This window comes from Typopeltis vanoorti, chromosome 4 (assembly GCF_054136105.1).
Source record: "Typopeltis vanoorti isolate ZY-2024b chromosome 4, IOZ_Tvanoo_1.0, whole genome shotgun sequence".
NCBI lineage: Eukaryota > Metazoa > Arthropoda > Arachnida > Uropygi > Thelyphonidae > Typopeltis > Typopeltis vanoorti.
Genome location: NC_143552.1, coordinates 154,966,107 through 154,983,934, shown reverse-complemented (window position 1 = coordinate 154,983,934; position 17,828 = coordinate 154,966,107). Strand labels below are relative to the sequence as shown.

Here is a 17,828-nt window from a genome sequence, read left to right as displayed (position 1 = left end):
GAAATGTGGAAAGGCAACAGGAATAGATGATATTCGACCAGAAATGCTGAAGTGTGGTGGTATAAAAGTCCTACAGTGGCTGCACTGCTTAGTTCAAAAGGCCTGGACAGAGGGACAAATTCCCAATGATTGGAGTAGAGCTCTCATAGTACCCATATATAAAAAGGGAAATAAAACTGAATGTGAGAATTACAGTGGTATTTCCCTACTGAGTGTTTCCTGGCAAGATTTATGCAAGTATACTTGAGAAATGGTTGAGAAGAATTGTGGAAGAAAAGCTTGGTGAAGAACAAGCTGGATTCAGGCCAAATAGAAGGCTGTCAGGATCAGATCTTCACTTTACGAGAAATAGTTTAGAAATCATGGAAATATAACAAAGATCTATATTTAAGTTTTGTAGATCTGGAAAAGGCATATGACATGGTGCCAAGAGAGAAGCTATTCAATATGCTACAGTTATATGGTGTCAACGGGGCATTATATCAAGCAATACTTAGTCTGTATTTGAGTTGTAAGTCAGCAGTTAGAATTGAAGGAAGTACAGGAAGATGGTTTAATGTTAAATCTGGTGTGAGACAAGGATGTACATTATTCCCTCTGTTATTCATTATCTATATGGATAACATTATGAAGGAAAGTGGTATTAAACCTGATATTTGTCAGCTCTTTGCTTTATGTGGATGATGTTATACTTCTAAATAAATCCACTACATGTCTGCAAGATTCCCTGACTAAATTGAATAACTGTTGTAGTAGACATGGTATGTAAGTCAGTAATAACAAGACAAAGACAATGAAAATAGGGAGAAGCATTGAAAATATCAAGTGCATTATAAATGGAGATCCTACAGAGCAAGTGAAGCATTTCAGCTACTTAGGTGTGATTTTTAGTGAAGATGATAAATTAAATATTGAAATAGACAACAGAATCAACAATGCTGGTGTGGTGTGAAGTCAACTGAATAGATTTATATGGAATAAGAGAGAAATTAGTCAAAACACTAAATTAGCTGTATACAAGTTAGTATTCAAATCTATTTTAACTTATGGATCTGAGAGCTGGGTCAGAAGTAAAACACTTGACCAAAGACTAGAGACTGCAGATATGAGAGTACTGAGAAAGATTAGTGCATGAACAGATGGCATCAATGGCAATATCATATTCAAAACGAGGATATTAGGAAAGAACTTGACATTGTCAGCATCCTGGAATGCGTTAGCAGAGCTAATCTCGGGTGATATGGTCACTTAAACAGAATGGGCGAGGAAAGATTAGCAAAGCAAGTGTTCTCTGCCAGGTTGGCAGGAAAACGACCCAGAGGAAGACCAAGATATAGGTGGATTGATATGGTAAAAAGTGCCTTAGAAGATAGAAATATAAGATCTGATAATTTTGGTATCTTGACAGGTAACAGACTGATTTGGAGGAAAATTGTAGATAGGAAGTTAGTAATTATTTAAATTTTTCATGTAGTGCTTATCATATCATGTACACCCCTTGAGGGTACATGGTAGGAATTTGCTGATGATGATGATAATATAAACAAAAACAAACAGACAACATTGTTACACTTACCTAGCTTATTTTGGCCCAGATCACAGCACTATTGCGATTGTGTTACAGATCTACTACTATTTTCCTGACCTCCATGGAGTCATAAAACTCATTCATCGTGGGAGATCAATGCTAAGCACAAGGTCTATTATAGCACTCCTTAAGTTCATTCATCATTCACACTTTTATTATTCTCTGAGCAAATGCATTCCATTCTCCATGTAAAATGACCCCCTACTTCATATCCTCTTACTGATTACTTCCTTTTGCAACTTCCATTGTGTCCCCATGGTCCCCTTCTTCCTTTTCCATATTTTACCAAATGAAAAATGGTCCCAGTATCAATCAAATAATAATCTTTCAACAGCTTAAATGTTTCAGTTTTATTCCCTTCTTCATCTTCTATCCACCTAACTGAAATGAGTATGATGAAGGATTTCATCTGTGGATCCCAAATTTCATATACATTTAGTTGCGTTACATTTAGTCTTACATTTAGTTGCATTAAACTGAAATCCCCATTTATTTGCCCATCTGTCCATCTTATTCAAATTTTCTTGAAGAGCCAAAACTAGTAATATTACTAATAACCCTCCAAGGCTTTACATCATCTGCAAAGAACTGAAAATTTTGTGATCTTGTGTGTGTGTTTATGTTGGGGAAGGGGGAAAGTTGCTTCTTTGATTGGATAATATTTTCCCAAAAGTGCAAATCTGATATTTGCATAAGTGAACTTATAACCAATCTTTTCAAAACAGTGGTTTTTATAGGTTGCATCAATTTGTGCCACTACTTTTCAGCAACTTATACTTATTCCACAATAATTCCTAGAGAAGCTCGTTTACAGTGGACAGAGGAATGCCCCCTTCAAATTTGCACGGTAGTTAATTTCTTCAGACATCATAAAAATGACTGACAGGTGTTCTCAACAGTTACTTAAGAGATTCTTAGATGTCCTGAAGATACATTTCTCAGCATTGCCAGTTTCTTTAAATTGAATATTCAACCACTTCATATATTTATTATGAGATGGATTAGCCAGATAATTTGCCTAAATCCTTATTATTCACAATTCACTGAATTCAAAAATTTTCTACAGTAAAACACGCAGATTTCTGAACTGTCACCATCTTGATTCCACCTACAGTTATAATGGGATGGAGTGCACATGCATACAAAAATTTAAATATGTGAACAACTTTCTTGTTGAGCTATCAACAGTTCAGCATGAAAATATTTGCATTTCAATTTTTATATATTTAATTTTTTTGTGAATCTCACCATCACAAATGATTATGAACTTATAATACGTAAGAACCATGGATGGGGCTAAGGATTAGATAATTTGGAAATCCTTTTCTAGTGACAAACATGGAACTTTATTTTCAAGCTACTCAGGCCTGCAGTAAGCTGGTTTCATTGCTCAGTGTGATGGTATTACACTGAGTAATGAAATACACTTACCATCTGAAGACATTCACAAACATCCATGCTCATGGTGGAATTTGAACCTGCAGCTTATTAAGAGATCAGATATGCTATTCATTTTGCCAGCAAGTGTGAAATGTTTTAAAACTTAATTGAATGGAAGTTTTTTTTTTTTAATTGGAACAAGCATTCATTTAATTAATTTTTGAAAATGAATTACTCTGAATTATTAAAATAACTTTCCAGAAAGTGTATACTGGTAGAATTAAGCTACTTACCCACACTACTGGCCAAGACGTCTATAGACATCAAAGTTATCATGGATGTGAAGTGCATATTAAAATTATAGTACCGTTGATATTACATTGAAATATATGATGGATATGAAGCATATGAGGATGCGTATTTGATCCATAATGGCCGGTAAGGTGGTTAAGCCTTGCATCAAAATTTGACATTAATGCTGATTACCAATATCCATCCATTAATTCTTGTTCTGATTTTTTTTTATAATAGTATATAAGACTTTATTATTATTTATTTATTTTATGTTATCCTACTAGTTGGATTTTTCGTATTATTTATTGCTTTTACAGTAGTAAAAGCAATCGAGTTTAGAAAGAACCTGATTTCAAAATTGGTTTGATGTTTGTGTTATTTGAAAATAATACAGCAACAGTAATCAAGTTTAAAAAGAATTATGTTTGAAAATTCTTGCTTTCATATTGTGAATAACAGTACTTACCTGCAAATAAGGATGAGCATAAAGTTCTACACCATCTTTAAACCAAGTAATACGAGGTCTAGGGTCTCCTTTAGCAACACAGATAAAAACTATTTTGTGACCAAGGAGAAATTCGTAGTCAAAATGAGAAGCTTTAATTATTTGTGCACCCTGATAAAATAAAAAAGTAGGTATCATAAGTATAGTCGATGTTTCTTAAAAGATTGAATTCGTTGTTCTACATTCTTACAAAAAGGCTCATTTTTTTGCAGTAATAACAATATGGTTGAGATTAAGGTAATTTTATTAACATTGTTTGCAACATCCGTGTTGACATCTTCAGGAGTGCATATGCTCTTTGTGTGTACACTAAGACTAAAAGAATACTACATAGGGCAGCATGCGTGACCTACTTTAGGTCACTCTTGCTATCGTAATTAATTGACCAAGAAGCCAATCTAGGTTTACATGTACTATAGGAGATAAGAGGAAAAAAAATAATGAGCTACCTATCAGTGGTAAGTTAATTGGTTATCACCTTTAGAGAAAAAGGAATTGGTATTCAGTATTACCTAGCAATGCTTAAAGTAATTACATAGGATCTTCTGACCATTAAGATTTTGCTGCTTTATTTTATGAATATATATATACACAAACAAAGAACACATCAGATTGGATATTAGGAGGATTTTACAATAGATAAAAGAGAATAGTGTGATAGGAAAGGTAGTAAGCATATGGCCCAGGTATGATTGATAGTGGTGAGACGAGGTAGAGAGTAAGGATTATGAATGATATTATTACCTGACACCTTCAAGGAATCCAAAGACTCATCAAGGGAGGACACTCACTCCACAACTCTCTTTCTCCACCACTCAATCCACTAACTACAGTGGACCACATCATCTACACCAGGGATGCACAAACTTGTTAAGGCCGAGGGCTGCATAGTTCCATTGTTACTTATGGGAGGGCCACCAAAAAAAAACTTGAAAGTTATCTACCATATATTGTTTATTTTATTTATACCTATCATAATTGTTACAAAAAAGGTAATAAAAAAGTAAGTGAATGTAATTTGATGTATGACATTGCATTGATTTGACATTGTTTTGATATTTGGTTCGAGTTTTGTAGTAGCCAACCGCAAAATTGATTCTAAATTTTCATCAGTCAAGCGGTTCCTATTTTTCGATTTGTTAATATTCATGACTGAAAAAGTTTGTTCACAAATATATGTTGAGCCAAATAGGCTTGCACATTTGAATGCATTATCTAGCAACCATTTATAATTGTTTTTATCGGCACAACAATAGAAGTTTAATAAATTGCCTTCGTTAAATTTATTTCACAGGTTCTCATCGTTTTGAATGTCGATGAGTTCAAGCTGTGCTGATTCGGGTGCATTTGCAGGCAAATTGGCAAAAAGATTGCTAAATAAATCTAGAAACGGTTTCACTTTTTTAAAATCAGAAAACCGATCCTTGAAGGCTGATATCAAGTTATCAATCTTTTCAACATACACAGTTTTGAAGTTGGCATTGAAATTTTCAGAAACTTTCTTATAATTAGGAAAAGGGATGTAATTCCCTGACTTCAGTTGGTTTTGAAATAGATTTAACTTGCACCGAAAAGACAAAATGTGGTCGTAAAGTTGATCTTTGCCCTGAAGTCACGTATTTAAATGATTAGTAATGTCAACCAGAAAGGCTAAGTCACATAACCAATCCGGATTTTTTATGTCGGGGACATTTTTGTTTTTTTTTTTCAGTCATGAAGATTTCAATTTCATCAATTAAATTTAGGAACCGCTCCAATGTTTGTCCACGACTTAGCCACCTCACTTCTGTGTAAAAAATTAAGTCACCATATTCACTTTCAATGTCTTCAAGAAACTTTTTAAATTGTCGGTGATTAAGGCCACGGGATTTTATAAAATTAATCGTTGAAACCACAACTTTCATGACATGTTCAAATCCAAGTTTCTTAGGGCACAAGCTCTCCTGGTGGATTATACAGTGGAATTGTATCAACTCATCGTCATGCCCTCCCAAAAGCTGTTTCAATAATGTTACCAATCCAGAATTAGCTCCTATCATGGAAGGAGCTCCGTCAGTCGTGATACCTGATAATTTTGTCAGATCTAAATGAATTTTGGAACACTGTTCCAAAAGCCCAGTGAACATGTCATTACCTTTCATTTGATCTGACAATGAACTCATTTCAATCAGCTGCTCACTTACCTCAAACTCTTGCGTTATTCCACATGCAAATATTAACAACTGGGTTGTGGAATTAATGTCAGTTGATTCATCAATAGCTATGAAAAATAGGCAAATTTCTTTGAATAAAATGTTAATTGGTCCTTTACATTTTCTGACATTGCAGTAATTCTTCTTTGCACAGTCATCCTGTTTAACTGAATTTTCTCAACATTTTTGGCTGATTCAGGACAAATTTTTTTAGCAGCTATCTCAAGGCAATCTTTAATGAAATCTCCATCAGTAAATAGTTGGCACCTTTTTGCTATAAGGCAAGATATTTCAAAACTTATTTCTGTTGCAATTTCCGAATCTTGAATAGGTTTTGTAAACATCACTTGCTGACCTGTCAATTCTCGTTTCAAAAATGAAATCTTTTGTTTATGTAGTTCTTCGGGTAGATTTGAAAATGTAGAATGCAGACTTTCATAGTGTCTCCTTATATTGTATTCTTTTGGTATGGCTACAGCACTTTTGCAAATCAAGCACATGATATTATTAAACGACTGCACAAAACCATATTTTTCAGTCCAGCTATCCTGAAACTGCCGTTTTTCATCCTGTAGTTTGCATTTCCTACTTGGCCCTGCTTTATCCATTGTAGAATTTATTTTTTACTGTTTCCTAGGGGTGATAATTAATTGTAGCAACCGAACTTACGAAAACAAAATACTCATATGACAAAATGGATGAATTATAAAATTTGTTAACATTATTACTAATCGATTATCATAAGTAGACAGGCAATCGTGACGTCACAGCTACTTTGCTTTGCGCATGTACCATTTTTAAAAATTACCTATCGTGTAACTTGTTAAAGTTAAAATAATACACGGTGAGGCGGGCCACCAGCAAATCAACGGAGGGCCACGGTCTGTGCATTCCTAATCTACACCAATGCCATCTACTGCCCACCACCACTAGTATTTTCACAGATAATCACAAACATCCATGACCACGGCAGGATTCAAACCCGCAGCCTTTTGGCTGGAGAGTGGATACACTACCCACTCGGCCAACCAAGCTGGCAAATATGTTATCAAAAAATATGTTAGCAGAAAGGAGTGCAGTTTGTTAATGTGTGGAATGAGTTTGAAGGATGAAGTGAACTTTATAGGAGCAATGGACTGCATTTGAGTTGTTTTAGTGTGAGTTGCTTGGAGAGACTGCTGCTACTGGAAGGTAGAGAAGTGAGTGCAGAGGATGAATCTGATCAAGTGGTAAGCAATGTGGAAGAATGGGAGAGTAAGGCAGGAGAGATTGAAGAGGTGGTTGTGAATGAAGAAGTGAGCAGCATGAGGATAGAGAATGAGAGAACCTCATGTTGTAGGCTTAATGGACTTTTTACAACACTCAAAAAGAATTAAAATAGAATTTAATACTTCCTATATTTCGTCCTAGTCACTTGGACATCTACGGGGATTACAAAAATAATTAATGTAACATATACACAAATGAGAATATTTGGATGGGGATATTCAGTTGTTTGCCGATGATGCAAAGTTGGGATGAATATGAAGAGTAGAGAAGATGTTGTGGCCCTATAAGAAGACTTGAATAAATTGAGTGAATGGTCATGGAATTGGGAATGCGAGTTCCATATTGCAAAATGTAAGGTTTTAAAATTTGGGAAACAAAGATGGGATGTAGAATTTATGCTTGGTGGGGATATATAGTTGGAAGTGGAGGAAATAAAAGTTCTTGGGGTGATAGTGGATAAGGACCTCAAATTTAGGGGACGCATTGCCAAAATTGTGAGGACCACACAAAGAATTCTGGAAATGATATGGAAAACACTGATTTGTAGAAGCAAGTCAGTGTTCTTGTTCCATTGTATAATCCTTTGATTAGGCCACACATGAACTTCTGTGCACAGATTTAGTCATCTGGTTTTCAAAAGGATGAAGAGATGTTGGAAAGGGTCCAGAGATGACTTATTAAGGTACTTTCTGATCTCTGGAATGTCAAATATGAGGAAAGGTTGAAAAGATGCAATTTACAGAGTCTAGTGAATAGGAGAAAGAGGGTGATATGATAGAGATCTACAAGTTAGTAAGGGATTGTTATAGGATCAGTGTTGGAGAGGTTTTGCAACAAATGGTCGGAGATCAGTGGAGAACCAGAGGACATCCCTGGAAGCTGTATAAGGAGGGTGAGAACAAGTTTTTTGCATGCAGAGCTGTGAATGATTGGAAGTCCTTGCCTGAGAGTGTGATGTCTGCAGAGAATTTGAGTGTGTTTAAGGCACAGTATGATGAGCTGTGTGTATCACAAAAGGACCTCCTAGATGAGTCTTTGACTCCATGGGGTATTGGGATAATAATATTAACGTTTATTAGCCGTACATAAACTAGTATGGAGCTATTTGTTTATTAGCTCAATATTATATTAATAGCCCCCATAATATATATCTGTGTATTAAATAAATAATTTGTTAAAGTTAAATAACTAAGTCATTAATTTATGGTGAGAAATAATGTAGAAGAACATAACTCTTCTACAAGAAATAATGTAGTAGAGCATAGTTCTTTTGTGAGAAATAATATAGAATGTAACTTCTGAAATATAGAAAAGTAAGGGAATTATTTCAGAAAATATGATTTCTGTAAAATTTTTTTTCAAAATTGACATGAGAAAGGCTACCGGTATTACTACAACTGCTGATACTGTTTTATATCTCTTTGGCTGAGACCTAGTCCAGAAAGAACATTCTGTAATTTTTAATAGGAGCTTAAAGTCTTGATTTTTCAGAAAGAAAAAAGAAATGAAGTAAGGATAGATTATTATTTGTAAGAAATAATAATCTATCCTTACTTCAAATTTCCCTCAAATTTTTAATTGAGGGGAAAAAGAAAAAAAATAGGAGTAGGCTATGCTAATTTTCCTCCAAAGTGTTTGTCTTGAAAAACATGTGATCATGATGATTTGAAAATTACACCTTTTTTCATTGATGGGGCAGGACATAAATTCCTGTTTTTAGTTAGAATTTGCAAAATACTTAACCGCCTATAGATTCACTTGGTCTTTATACATATCATGACTCAACAGATTTTTAATGAAATTTGATAATTGGACTCCTTAATTTTTTTCCATTTTTTAAACTGTGCTCTGGTGGGATGTTTTTTGGAATTACAGCTGAAACATCTAAAGCTAAGAGACCAGTATATTATGTCTATTAATTGTGTGCAGGATGGAAACCCAAATTTCCAGAAGAAAAACAACCTCCCACCACCATAGAGACTGACTAACTCACCTTCATGTGACCTCTGGTTTGAAATTTAATAAAATCTGGTATTTAAGTTAGACAATGAATATATTCATGTGGTTCAATTTTGATTATAGTGGAATCAATTTTATTGGCAAAATAATTTTATGTGATAGTAATAATTCCACCGCAGCACATTATTACAGTCAGTTTGAATTGTAATGACATTTAATGAAATTTGATATTTAGGATCTTGATTAATTCCACTAATACATTTTATCCCCCAAAAGGTAGTAGTTATATAGCTTCTGGAGATCTAGGGGCATCAGTCTCCAATCAGAGATTGGCCCATATTATCAATGATTTTAAGTGCCATCCAGTGAAGAGAGCATGCCTGACAACTGCTACCATCCTGTGGTCTCTAGCTGTATATTATTGTCTGAACTAGTGTGAATCCTACAGTCGATTTTCTTGAATTTACAGGATACAAAACCAGAGTTTCCAACAAAAAAAAATCTGCTTGCCTATGCTAGAGATCGACTAACTCAGGACCAGTCAAAAAAAAAAAAAAAAAAAAGGTTTAGAAAATGTTTGTCTAATCATCGACTAAAATTGAACTTAGAACAGTCTTTCTTCGGGTGGCCTAATGCTATGGATGCAAATGCTATTTCTACAGGGCTACACAGGCCTTTCTTGATTAATTTAATAAAGATGATTTAATTTATCAACTCATTTCAATTTTGGTTTTCAGGTGGACTTTAGAGTGCAGAATTAGGCAAAACAAAATTGTTTGCAGTACATAAATCAAACATAATCAACATCTGCTTATGTTGAGCACTAACTCAACATACTTGGATTTTTACAAAAGCACCACCATTGAAGACTGTCAGTTTTTTACTGATCTTGTGATAACTCTTGCACAAAAATTTTGACTGAAATATCAAGAATCAAAAGTTTAACTCCAAACAGTTTAAAGTTGCATTGTATATAAACAACTATAAAAGTCTCTAACTAGTTGCATATTTGCCATGTGCATATGTTGTGGTTCAGTAATTTTCAAGCATAGATCCTTTGATGAAAGCCTTTATTATTATTTAGGACCTCTATGGAGTCACAAGGCTCATGGATGGCTCATTATGACACAAAACCTATCATACCATTCCTTTAACTCCTTCACTACTGCACTTTTACCATCCTCTCATGCTGTGCATTCCATTATCCAAACACCTCCATGCAAAAATTCCTCTTCTCACCCTCTTATTCATTACTTCCTTTTGCAACTCCCAGATATGGTTGTCCCTTGTTTGTCTCATATTAGTAAGGAAAATGATTCATCACATGATGACAAGAGGCCATCCCTGGAAGTTACGAAAGGAAATTGTTTGCAAGAGGTTGAGGAGTGGTTTCTTTGCATGGAGGGTGGTTGAACCATGGAATGCATTGCCTGATGGAGTGGTGAGAGCGAGAATGGTCAATGAGTTTAAGGAGTGGTATGATAGACTTTGTGTTTTTTAAGGGAAGGGGACCTCCCCTCGATGAGGGGAGGTAGGACGGACCTCCCACGATGAGTCTTTTGACTCCATGGAGGCCTGAATAATAATAATAATAATTTCCAGACATCTATATCAGAACAGGATTTGAGCCCACCTGTAGGTTGGAGAGGGCAGACACCATTCACTTGGCCAACCAGGTCAGCATTTTAATTTTAAAAAATATATAATATACAACTGTATATAATATCATTCTTCCAGAAAGTTGAAATTAAATATTTTGTTATGAGATATTATTATTATTATTATTATTATTATTATTATTATTATTAGGTTATTATTATTACCTTAAGATCCCATTGAGTTAGACTAATCTTGGAGATGAGTCTTTGTAATAAAAAATTACTTTGAAAAATTTTAAGTAATGGTTATTAAACTTAAGCAACCCAAGATCATCCATTTAAATTTAACATGTATTTTATATCCTCCATACTAATGTTTTAAATATCTGCTTAAAGGGAAAATTTGTGTTCATAAAAAGCTTAATATTTATTTTTGTCAAATAATAAATAATTTTCTTTAATTTATAAATTTAATTTTTTTATTAAATCTGGTGCACAATTTGTAATTTTTTAATGAAATCTCATGTGATTCAGAATATCCAATTATTATTTTACTATTAAGAGAAAGGTTAATCCTTTTCTTTTCCCTTGTCCTTACTTTAATAATTATCTTGTTTTATAACAATAACCTTATATTCCAAGTTGAAGCCTTTTTTGGATTCTCTGAAGGGTTTTATTATTATTAGTAGTAGTAGTAGTATTTTCACTAAGTTAATGTTTTGAATATACCATAGCCACTCTCAGGTTCATTAAGCTCATTTGTGTGGTTTTAAGATAGTAACATTTAAGAAAGTCCATTTAATTCAAACTGACTTCAAAAATTATGACCATAAATAGAATGCCCTTTTCAGTTATATGTATTAGTTGTTATATGGCATTAAAATATAGGAAACTTAATAAAACATGTAACACTACATCAGTGTTCCTAAAATCTGAAGTACTAGCTGCTAGCTTACACTGGGGGAGAGTTATGAAAGAAGTGCCTGTTAAATTTTTTTTTTTTTTTAAATCATCTACTTCTGTTATTGAATTTTCATAAATTTAAAATAACTGTACTTAGCTACAATAATTGATAAAATGTAAGTGAAAAATTTTCTGTGTTAATATAGAAATACCAAAAAAATTTTTTTACTTTACAAATACATATACAAACAGACAAGTATGTCTTTTTCTTTTTGGTTCAGCCTATTCATATTCTGTCTGAAATGACAAAAATTTACAGTTCTTCTCTGTGCTGCTTTGTTTAATTAACTGTATATTATTTATTATATAAATATATTATATTTAATTAAAATATTTATATAAATAATATATATTATTTACTATGTCTATATATAGACTAAAATAAATCCTTTCTACAGAATTATATGTTAAACCACTTTTAATATTTTATACATTATATTAATAATTTCTGTTAGAAGGTGAAATTGAAATGTATACATACATTTGGATTATCATAATAATCTCTGCGTTTTGGATGAGTATAGAAAATAAAACGTGGAGATCCACCTGCACCTCTATTCCCCTTTCCTCTTCTTCGTCCTCCTCCTCTACCTTTTGCTGCCTCAGCAAACATCAGAAGTAAGCTGAGTAAAAGGAAAGCGAAAAATAAACTGCGTAGCATCATTGACACACTTGCTTCTTCCAGTGGCCTTGCCCAACTGTACACTAGTCCACAGGCCAGTGAATTAATAATAGCAAGCACTATCTGTGAAGGGGTAAAAGAGAGAGAGAGAGATAATTATATATCATCAACCTTGCTCATAGTATGCTAACGTATCCTATTAGTATCAATTAGTGTGAATTAAACTAGCTGGTTGTCTTTGGCTATTACATGTGCATGAATCTATATTAGTACACTAGTCTGTTGATGAATATACTTTTGAAAACAAATAATACAGTGACCATGAATATAAAATGCATTTTATATTCATGGTGTTACTCTACTCACATGAACAGATTTAAATACAGTGCTCTTATTATAGGTATGGCTGCACATTTTTTTTTTTTTAACTTCCTAATATATTTGTGGTATAAATAAGGAAATTTTGAGAGCAAAGTAAAACTTGCTGGATGTGATTAAAACTGCTGTTATTAATGAACTTAGTGTATATTATTTTGATGTAAAATGACTATTAGCACAAGTTACTTTTATAATCCATTATTGTCAAGTAAAAATTAAAAAAAAGTCTCCTCATAGATAAAAACACTTCTTAAAAATATAGTTACTTACTTTTGATTTCTTTGAACTTCCTCCAATCAGTTATGCAGGGTACAAATTTGAAGCATAATTACCATGTTCTGAATTTCTTGAAAGTTTTGTAAAAGCTCTTGTAGAAGTTGTTTAACAGAAGCAAAACGTTCTCTTTAGGCAGACTGAAAGAGATGGCAAAAGCTACTGTGAGTGAGCAGAGGCCTCCTGGAAATCTTATGGCTATTGATCTTTGGCTGAGAGATTAATTCATTTTGTGCACAGCTGTGCAGCCTTTCATTTCACAGAGGACTGGAATAATGTTCCTGCTGCTCTATGGCTGGCTGTTTCATAAACTATTGATTTTACACAAACTTTTCTTAGTGGTAGCTCACAGCTGAGTGGCACTTGAGATTGCTTCAGTTTCTCTTTAGGCTTCAAACTATTTGTGTGACTACTATGTAAAGGGGGAGGGCTTATGCTCATGTAGCTTTGTTTGGTTGAATACCACCATCAATCATAGATAGAAATTCCTTGTTTTCCCTGTAGCAAGATGGGAACACCAATCTTGGTAGCAGGTGGTGGAGAGACAAGAGAAAGAAAAAGAGCCTTTCTCTGTGGTCATATAAAGAATTTACTTTTCTTAGCTGAAACAGAATGGTTAAAAATGATAAAAGCAAAGAAAAACACTGCTTCTTTGACATGAGATGAAGAAAAGTTTGGATGACTTCAGTTTCATAAATTTATTTCTAAATTGTTTCTTTTCTTACCTTTATTCCTGTATATAGAGAATATCATGTAAATTATCCAAGTTAATAACATAGTGCAATTAAATATTAGTTATCCTCTAGTAGAATCATTAAAGCTATAGATATCTTATGTTGTTAGGTGTTTGTCACAAAAAATCTCATTTTGTGTTGCAGATAGTATTGCAGATTATGTGTCATTTTTAGAACAGTAGTTTAATATTTAATATAGTTACTCCAACTTCTTATGGTATAACTACCTAAAGCTGGGATTTTTACATCACCTCTTTCAATTTAGTTCTTTGTGTACTTTTTTTTTTGTTATTTTTTATTACCTTTGACGTTTACTACCACTAGTATAAAAGGAATTTCAACACACACATATATAAGAATAGTATTTTTTCTTTTTTAGTTCTTTCCAAATTACAATTTTTCAAAATGTGTCAACTGATACCATTCATCAAGAAAGAAGCATCCTATGTTAAAAGTGTTCTCCCGTTGAACATATAGACTTAGATGAATTCAGAAAATCCTGTGAGAAATGAAAACTCCTGCATTGTTTATAAGAATTAAAAATATGTAAAAAATAATTTTAGTTAAATATCAGATTTTCTCAATATTTTTGGCTCCAGTCACTGTTTTATGACAAAGAACTTTCAGTTGATATACACAGACTGAAAAGAATAGACTTCACATTAAAATGTGAAGTCAATTCTTTTTTATCTTTTATTGTAATTTCCTGTACAGTTGTAGAATATAACACACAGAAATCACTCTTCTGATTTACACTTTCAGTAAGCATGCACCTTTCATGCAAGCATCAGAATATGCTAATTTACCTTTATTTCTAATAAAAGTTATCCTAAATAAAATCTGTATTAATCTTCTTAAGAGTTTTATATAATAAACATTCATTATTATTATAGATGCCTTCCAGAATTCATTATGATTAGTCGGATATAATCTAATTATTATTTTTTTGATGACATGAGGATGTTTCAAAAAAAAAAAAAAAAAATCAGAAATAAAAATTCATCGTTTATAAGGATGAATAAGTAGAGAGAAAGACATTTTGTATCTTGTTTCCTCTAATAATCAAATATGGCATCACATGGACATCCAATTATGCCTTCAATTAGAAAATATAATACATAGTGGTGTTCAACATGATCTGATTTCTGCATGCTTAGGATATCGCCCAGCAGAAATGCATTGCCAGTTGGTAGAGGTCTCCGGAGTGAATGTCATATTTTGGAAACAGGTTTGAGTTGGTGTAATGTACAGTTTACTGACTGTAGGATAGATATCCAAGAAGTATAGTTTCTAGTTGATGTCCAAGCACATCCAGGATGGATAATGTTTCTCGGAGTCAGTGTTTTAACCAGTGAAGAAAGGTGCAATAAACTAACATTGCACAAGAGTTTCCATCTCAGTGGATAGTATGCACTGGAATATTCATGATCCTACCATGCCATAGCAACTGATGGATTCAGAAATCTCTTCAAATAGGATTCTTTCTCTGGGACTGAAAGAAACTTGAATGTCACAGTAGAAATGACACAGTGCAGTAAAAACAACAATGAAACAAAAAAAAAAAGCATTCATGATGTGAAAATATTCATGCCTGACTATAAAAAAAAAATAAACAAAATAATATATATATAAAAACAGAGCATTGCCATCAGCAAAAAAGAGAAACATATTTTGGGATCTTATGGGTGCTACAGCACACTGAAACGGCTATTGCTAGCCATTTATTACAAACATACAATAATGTTTCTCGGAGTCAGTGTTTTAATCAGTGAAGAAAGGTGCAATAAACTAACATTGCACAAGAGTTTCCATCTCAGTGGATAGTATGCACTGGAATATTCATGATCCTACCATGCCATAGCAACTGATGGATTCAGAAATCTCTTCAAATAGGATTCTTTCGTTGCAGTAAAAACAACAACGAAACAAAAAAAAGCATTCATGATGTGAAAATATTCATGCCTGACTGTAAAAAAAAAAAATAATAATAATAATATATATATATATAAAAACAGAGCATTGCCATCAGCAAAAAAGATCATGGAAACATATTTTGGAATCTTATGGGTGCTACAGCACACTGAAACAGCTATTGCTAGCCATTTATTACAAACATACACGTAGATTTATTACAAACATACACGTGCAATAATGATACTTTCACGTAGCAACCTTACAGGTTGCTACGTGAAAGTATCATTATTGCACGTGCCCTCTACAGATATTAATGGTTATTGCACTTATCTGGAAGGAGGGAGGGAGGGGTGAGTTCTGGACCACTTCTTAAACAGTTCTGATCTTGCACCAACTGATTTCCATCTCTCTCTCCTCTCTGGACTTGTGGACTTCTGAAGGAGCATACCTGGCTAATAGTTTGCTACTGATGACCGTGTGTGTGTGTGTGACACGTTATCATTTCATTGACATTTGGCACTGAGTTCTTCTATATCAGAAGAAATAACGTGTCACACACACACAGTCATCAGTAGCAAACTATTAAATATACATTGGTCTAAGTTGTACAAGCTAAAGGAGGAGTGAATTTCATTCATTGTGTCATGGTAGAATAAATGCATAAACATTTATTGACTCTGGGAAAATTATGTTCGCCAAAGTCAACTTAGGTGGAATGATAAAGAAGAATCAATAGCAAAGGTAGCTTAGAGGATGCAAGGTTGAGATGAGCAGGATTATTAGATATTTAGTTGTTGTTGTTTTAATTTATTATTTAAAAAAAAAGTTATTCTTTATCACTCTCCACAGATCATTCCTTCAAAACATATTATTAGATGGTACATAATTTTTATATTTTCACTGCCTGATGAGACCACGTTGCTTATAGAAGTAGGGGAAAAAAAGTTCTATGAATGGGTTATTTAAGTCTATCCATGGAAATTAATGGGCTATAATTCATCACTTATCAGGTGGATTGACATAAAAATAAATAAATAAAATGTGTTAGGCAGTAGGCATGATGCTAATAAAACTAGAGTTTGATGATGCATCACTGTGTATACTTTTAGGGTGTGTGGGGATGGAGTTGTCTGTACTCTTGACCTAGTTAATTAAATCTTTAATAGGGAAGGTCTTAAAAAGATGGAAGGAAATGCAAGTGCTGCTGCATAAGGATCAAAAGTTTCAAGATATATCCATTTCTGCATTCTGATCTTGACCAGATATGTATACATTGGTCTAAATTGTACAAGCTAAAGGAGGAGTGAATTTCATTCATAATAAAAGATTGCCTAATAAATACCAACAATTATGGGGTTAATGGCTCTCAAGAGGAATGCAACCAGGTGTATTGTGCATGCTCCACAGGGTTCTGTTTAGGATATTTGGTTATTTGCTGATTTTTCAAAATTGGGGAGATATAACGTTGATATGAAATCCCTTCAGAAAGATTTAAATAGTCTTTTAGCTTGGAAAGATAAATCAAGTTGCTGTTTCTTATGTTGCTGAGTGCAAAATTTTGCATTTCAGGATTCAGAAACATAATTCTAATGGTATATGCTGAACTGAACTCCAGGAAGTTGATGAGATACACTGGATGATAGTGGTGAACAGAAATCTGAAGTTCAAGAGGCAACTTTGAAAAAGTTGCATATAGTTCTATGATGAGAACAGTATCAAGTAGAAATAAGAAAGTATTATATTATTGCAAAAAGAAAGAAAGAAAACTGGAGGAATTAAATATGGCTATTCATACAAGGCTTTTACAAATAAGTTCCTTATGTTGGATTTAAAACTTGGTATAAAATAGTGGCTTTTGCTAACTGTGGATTCAAATTCCACAAATGGACAATGTAGTATATATGTACTTCAAATAATGATGATAGTATATTTCATTTTATTTAATTCAAATCTCATCTAGAAAGATTGGAAACCCATAGTATATATATTAGCACCATGGGTTGGCTGAACATTAGATAATCCATTTGTAGACAGATTTTATTATTATTATTATTACATGACACCTCCAGGAAGTTGAAAGACTCATTGGGGGAGAGCATCTACTCTACAACTCTGTCTCCACCACTCGATCCACCTACTACAGTGAACCACATCATCTA

At 33.3% G+C, this 17,828-nt stretch overlaps 2 protein-coding genes across 4 annotated transcripts in view; one reads left to right on the top strand and one right to left on the bottom strand.

Annotated features, from left to right (window-relative positions):
- Positions 1–12,448, bottom strand: part of LOC150107776 (immunoglobulin domain-containing protein oig-4-like) — a 31,959-nt gene extending 19,511 nt beyond the window's left edge. For both annotated transcript variants that reach the window (XM_090391535.1, XM_090391533.1), the window contains exons 1-2: positions 12,230–12,448; positions 3,729–3,878 (exon numbers count right to left, since the gene is read on the bottom strand). In XM_090391535.1, the coding sequence (XP_090247661.1) occupies positions 3,729–3,878; positions 12,230–12,412 (333 nt within the window). In that variant the 5' untranslated portion in view covers positions 12,413–12,448. The remainder of the gene's footprint in view (positions 1–3,728; positions 3,879–12,229) is intronic.
- Plod (procollagen lysyl hydroxylase) overlaps positions 1–17,828 on the top strand; it is a 339,227-nt gene that overhangs the window by 236,598 nt on the left and 84,801 nt on the right. The window lies entirely within an intron of this gene.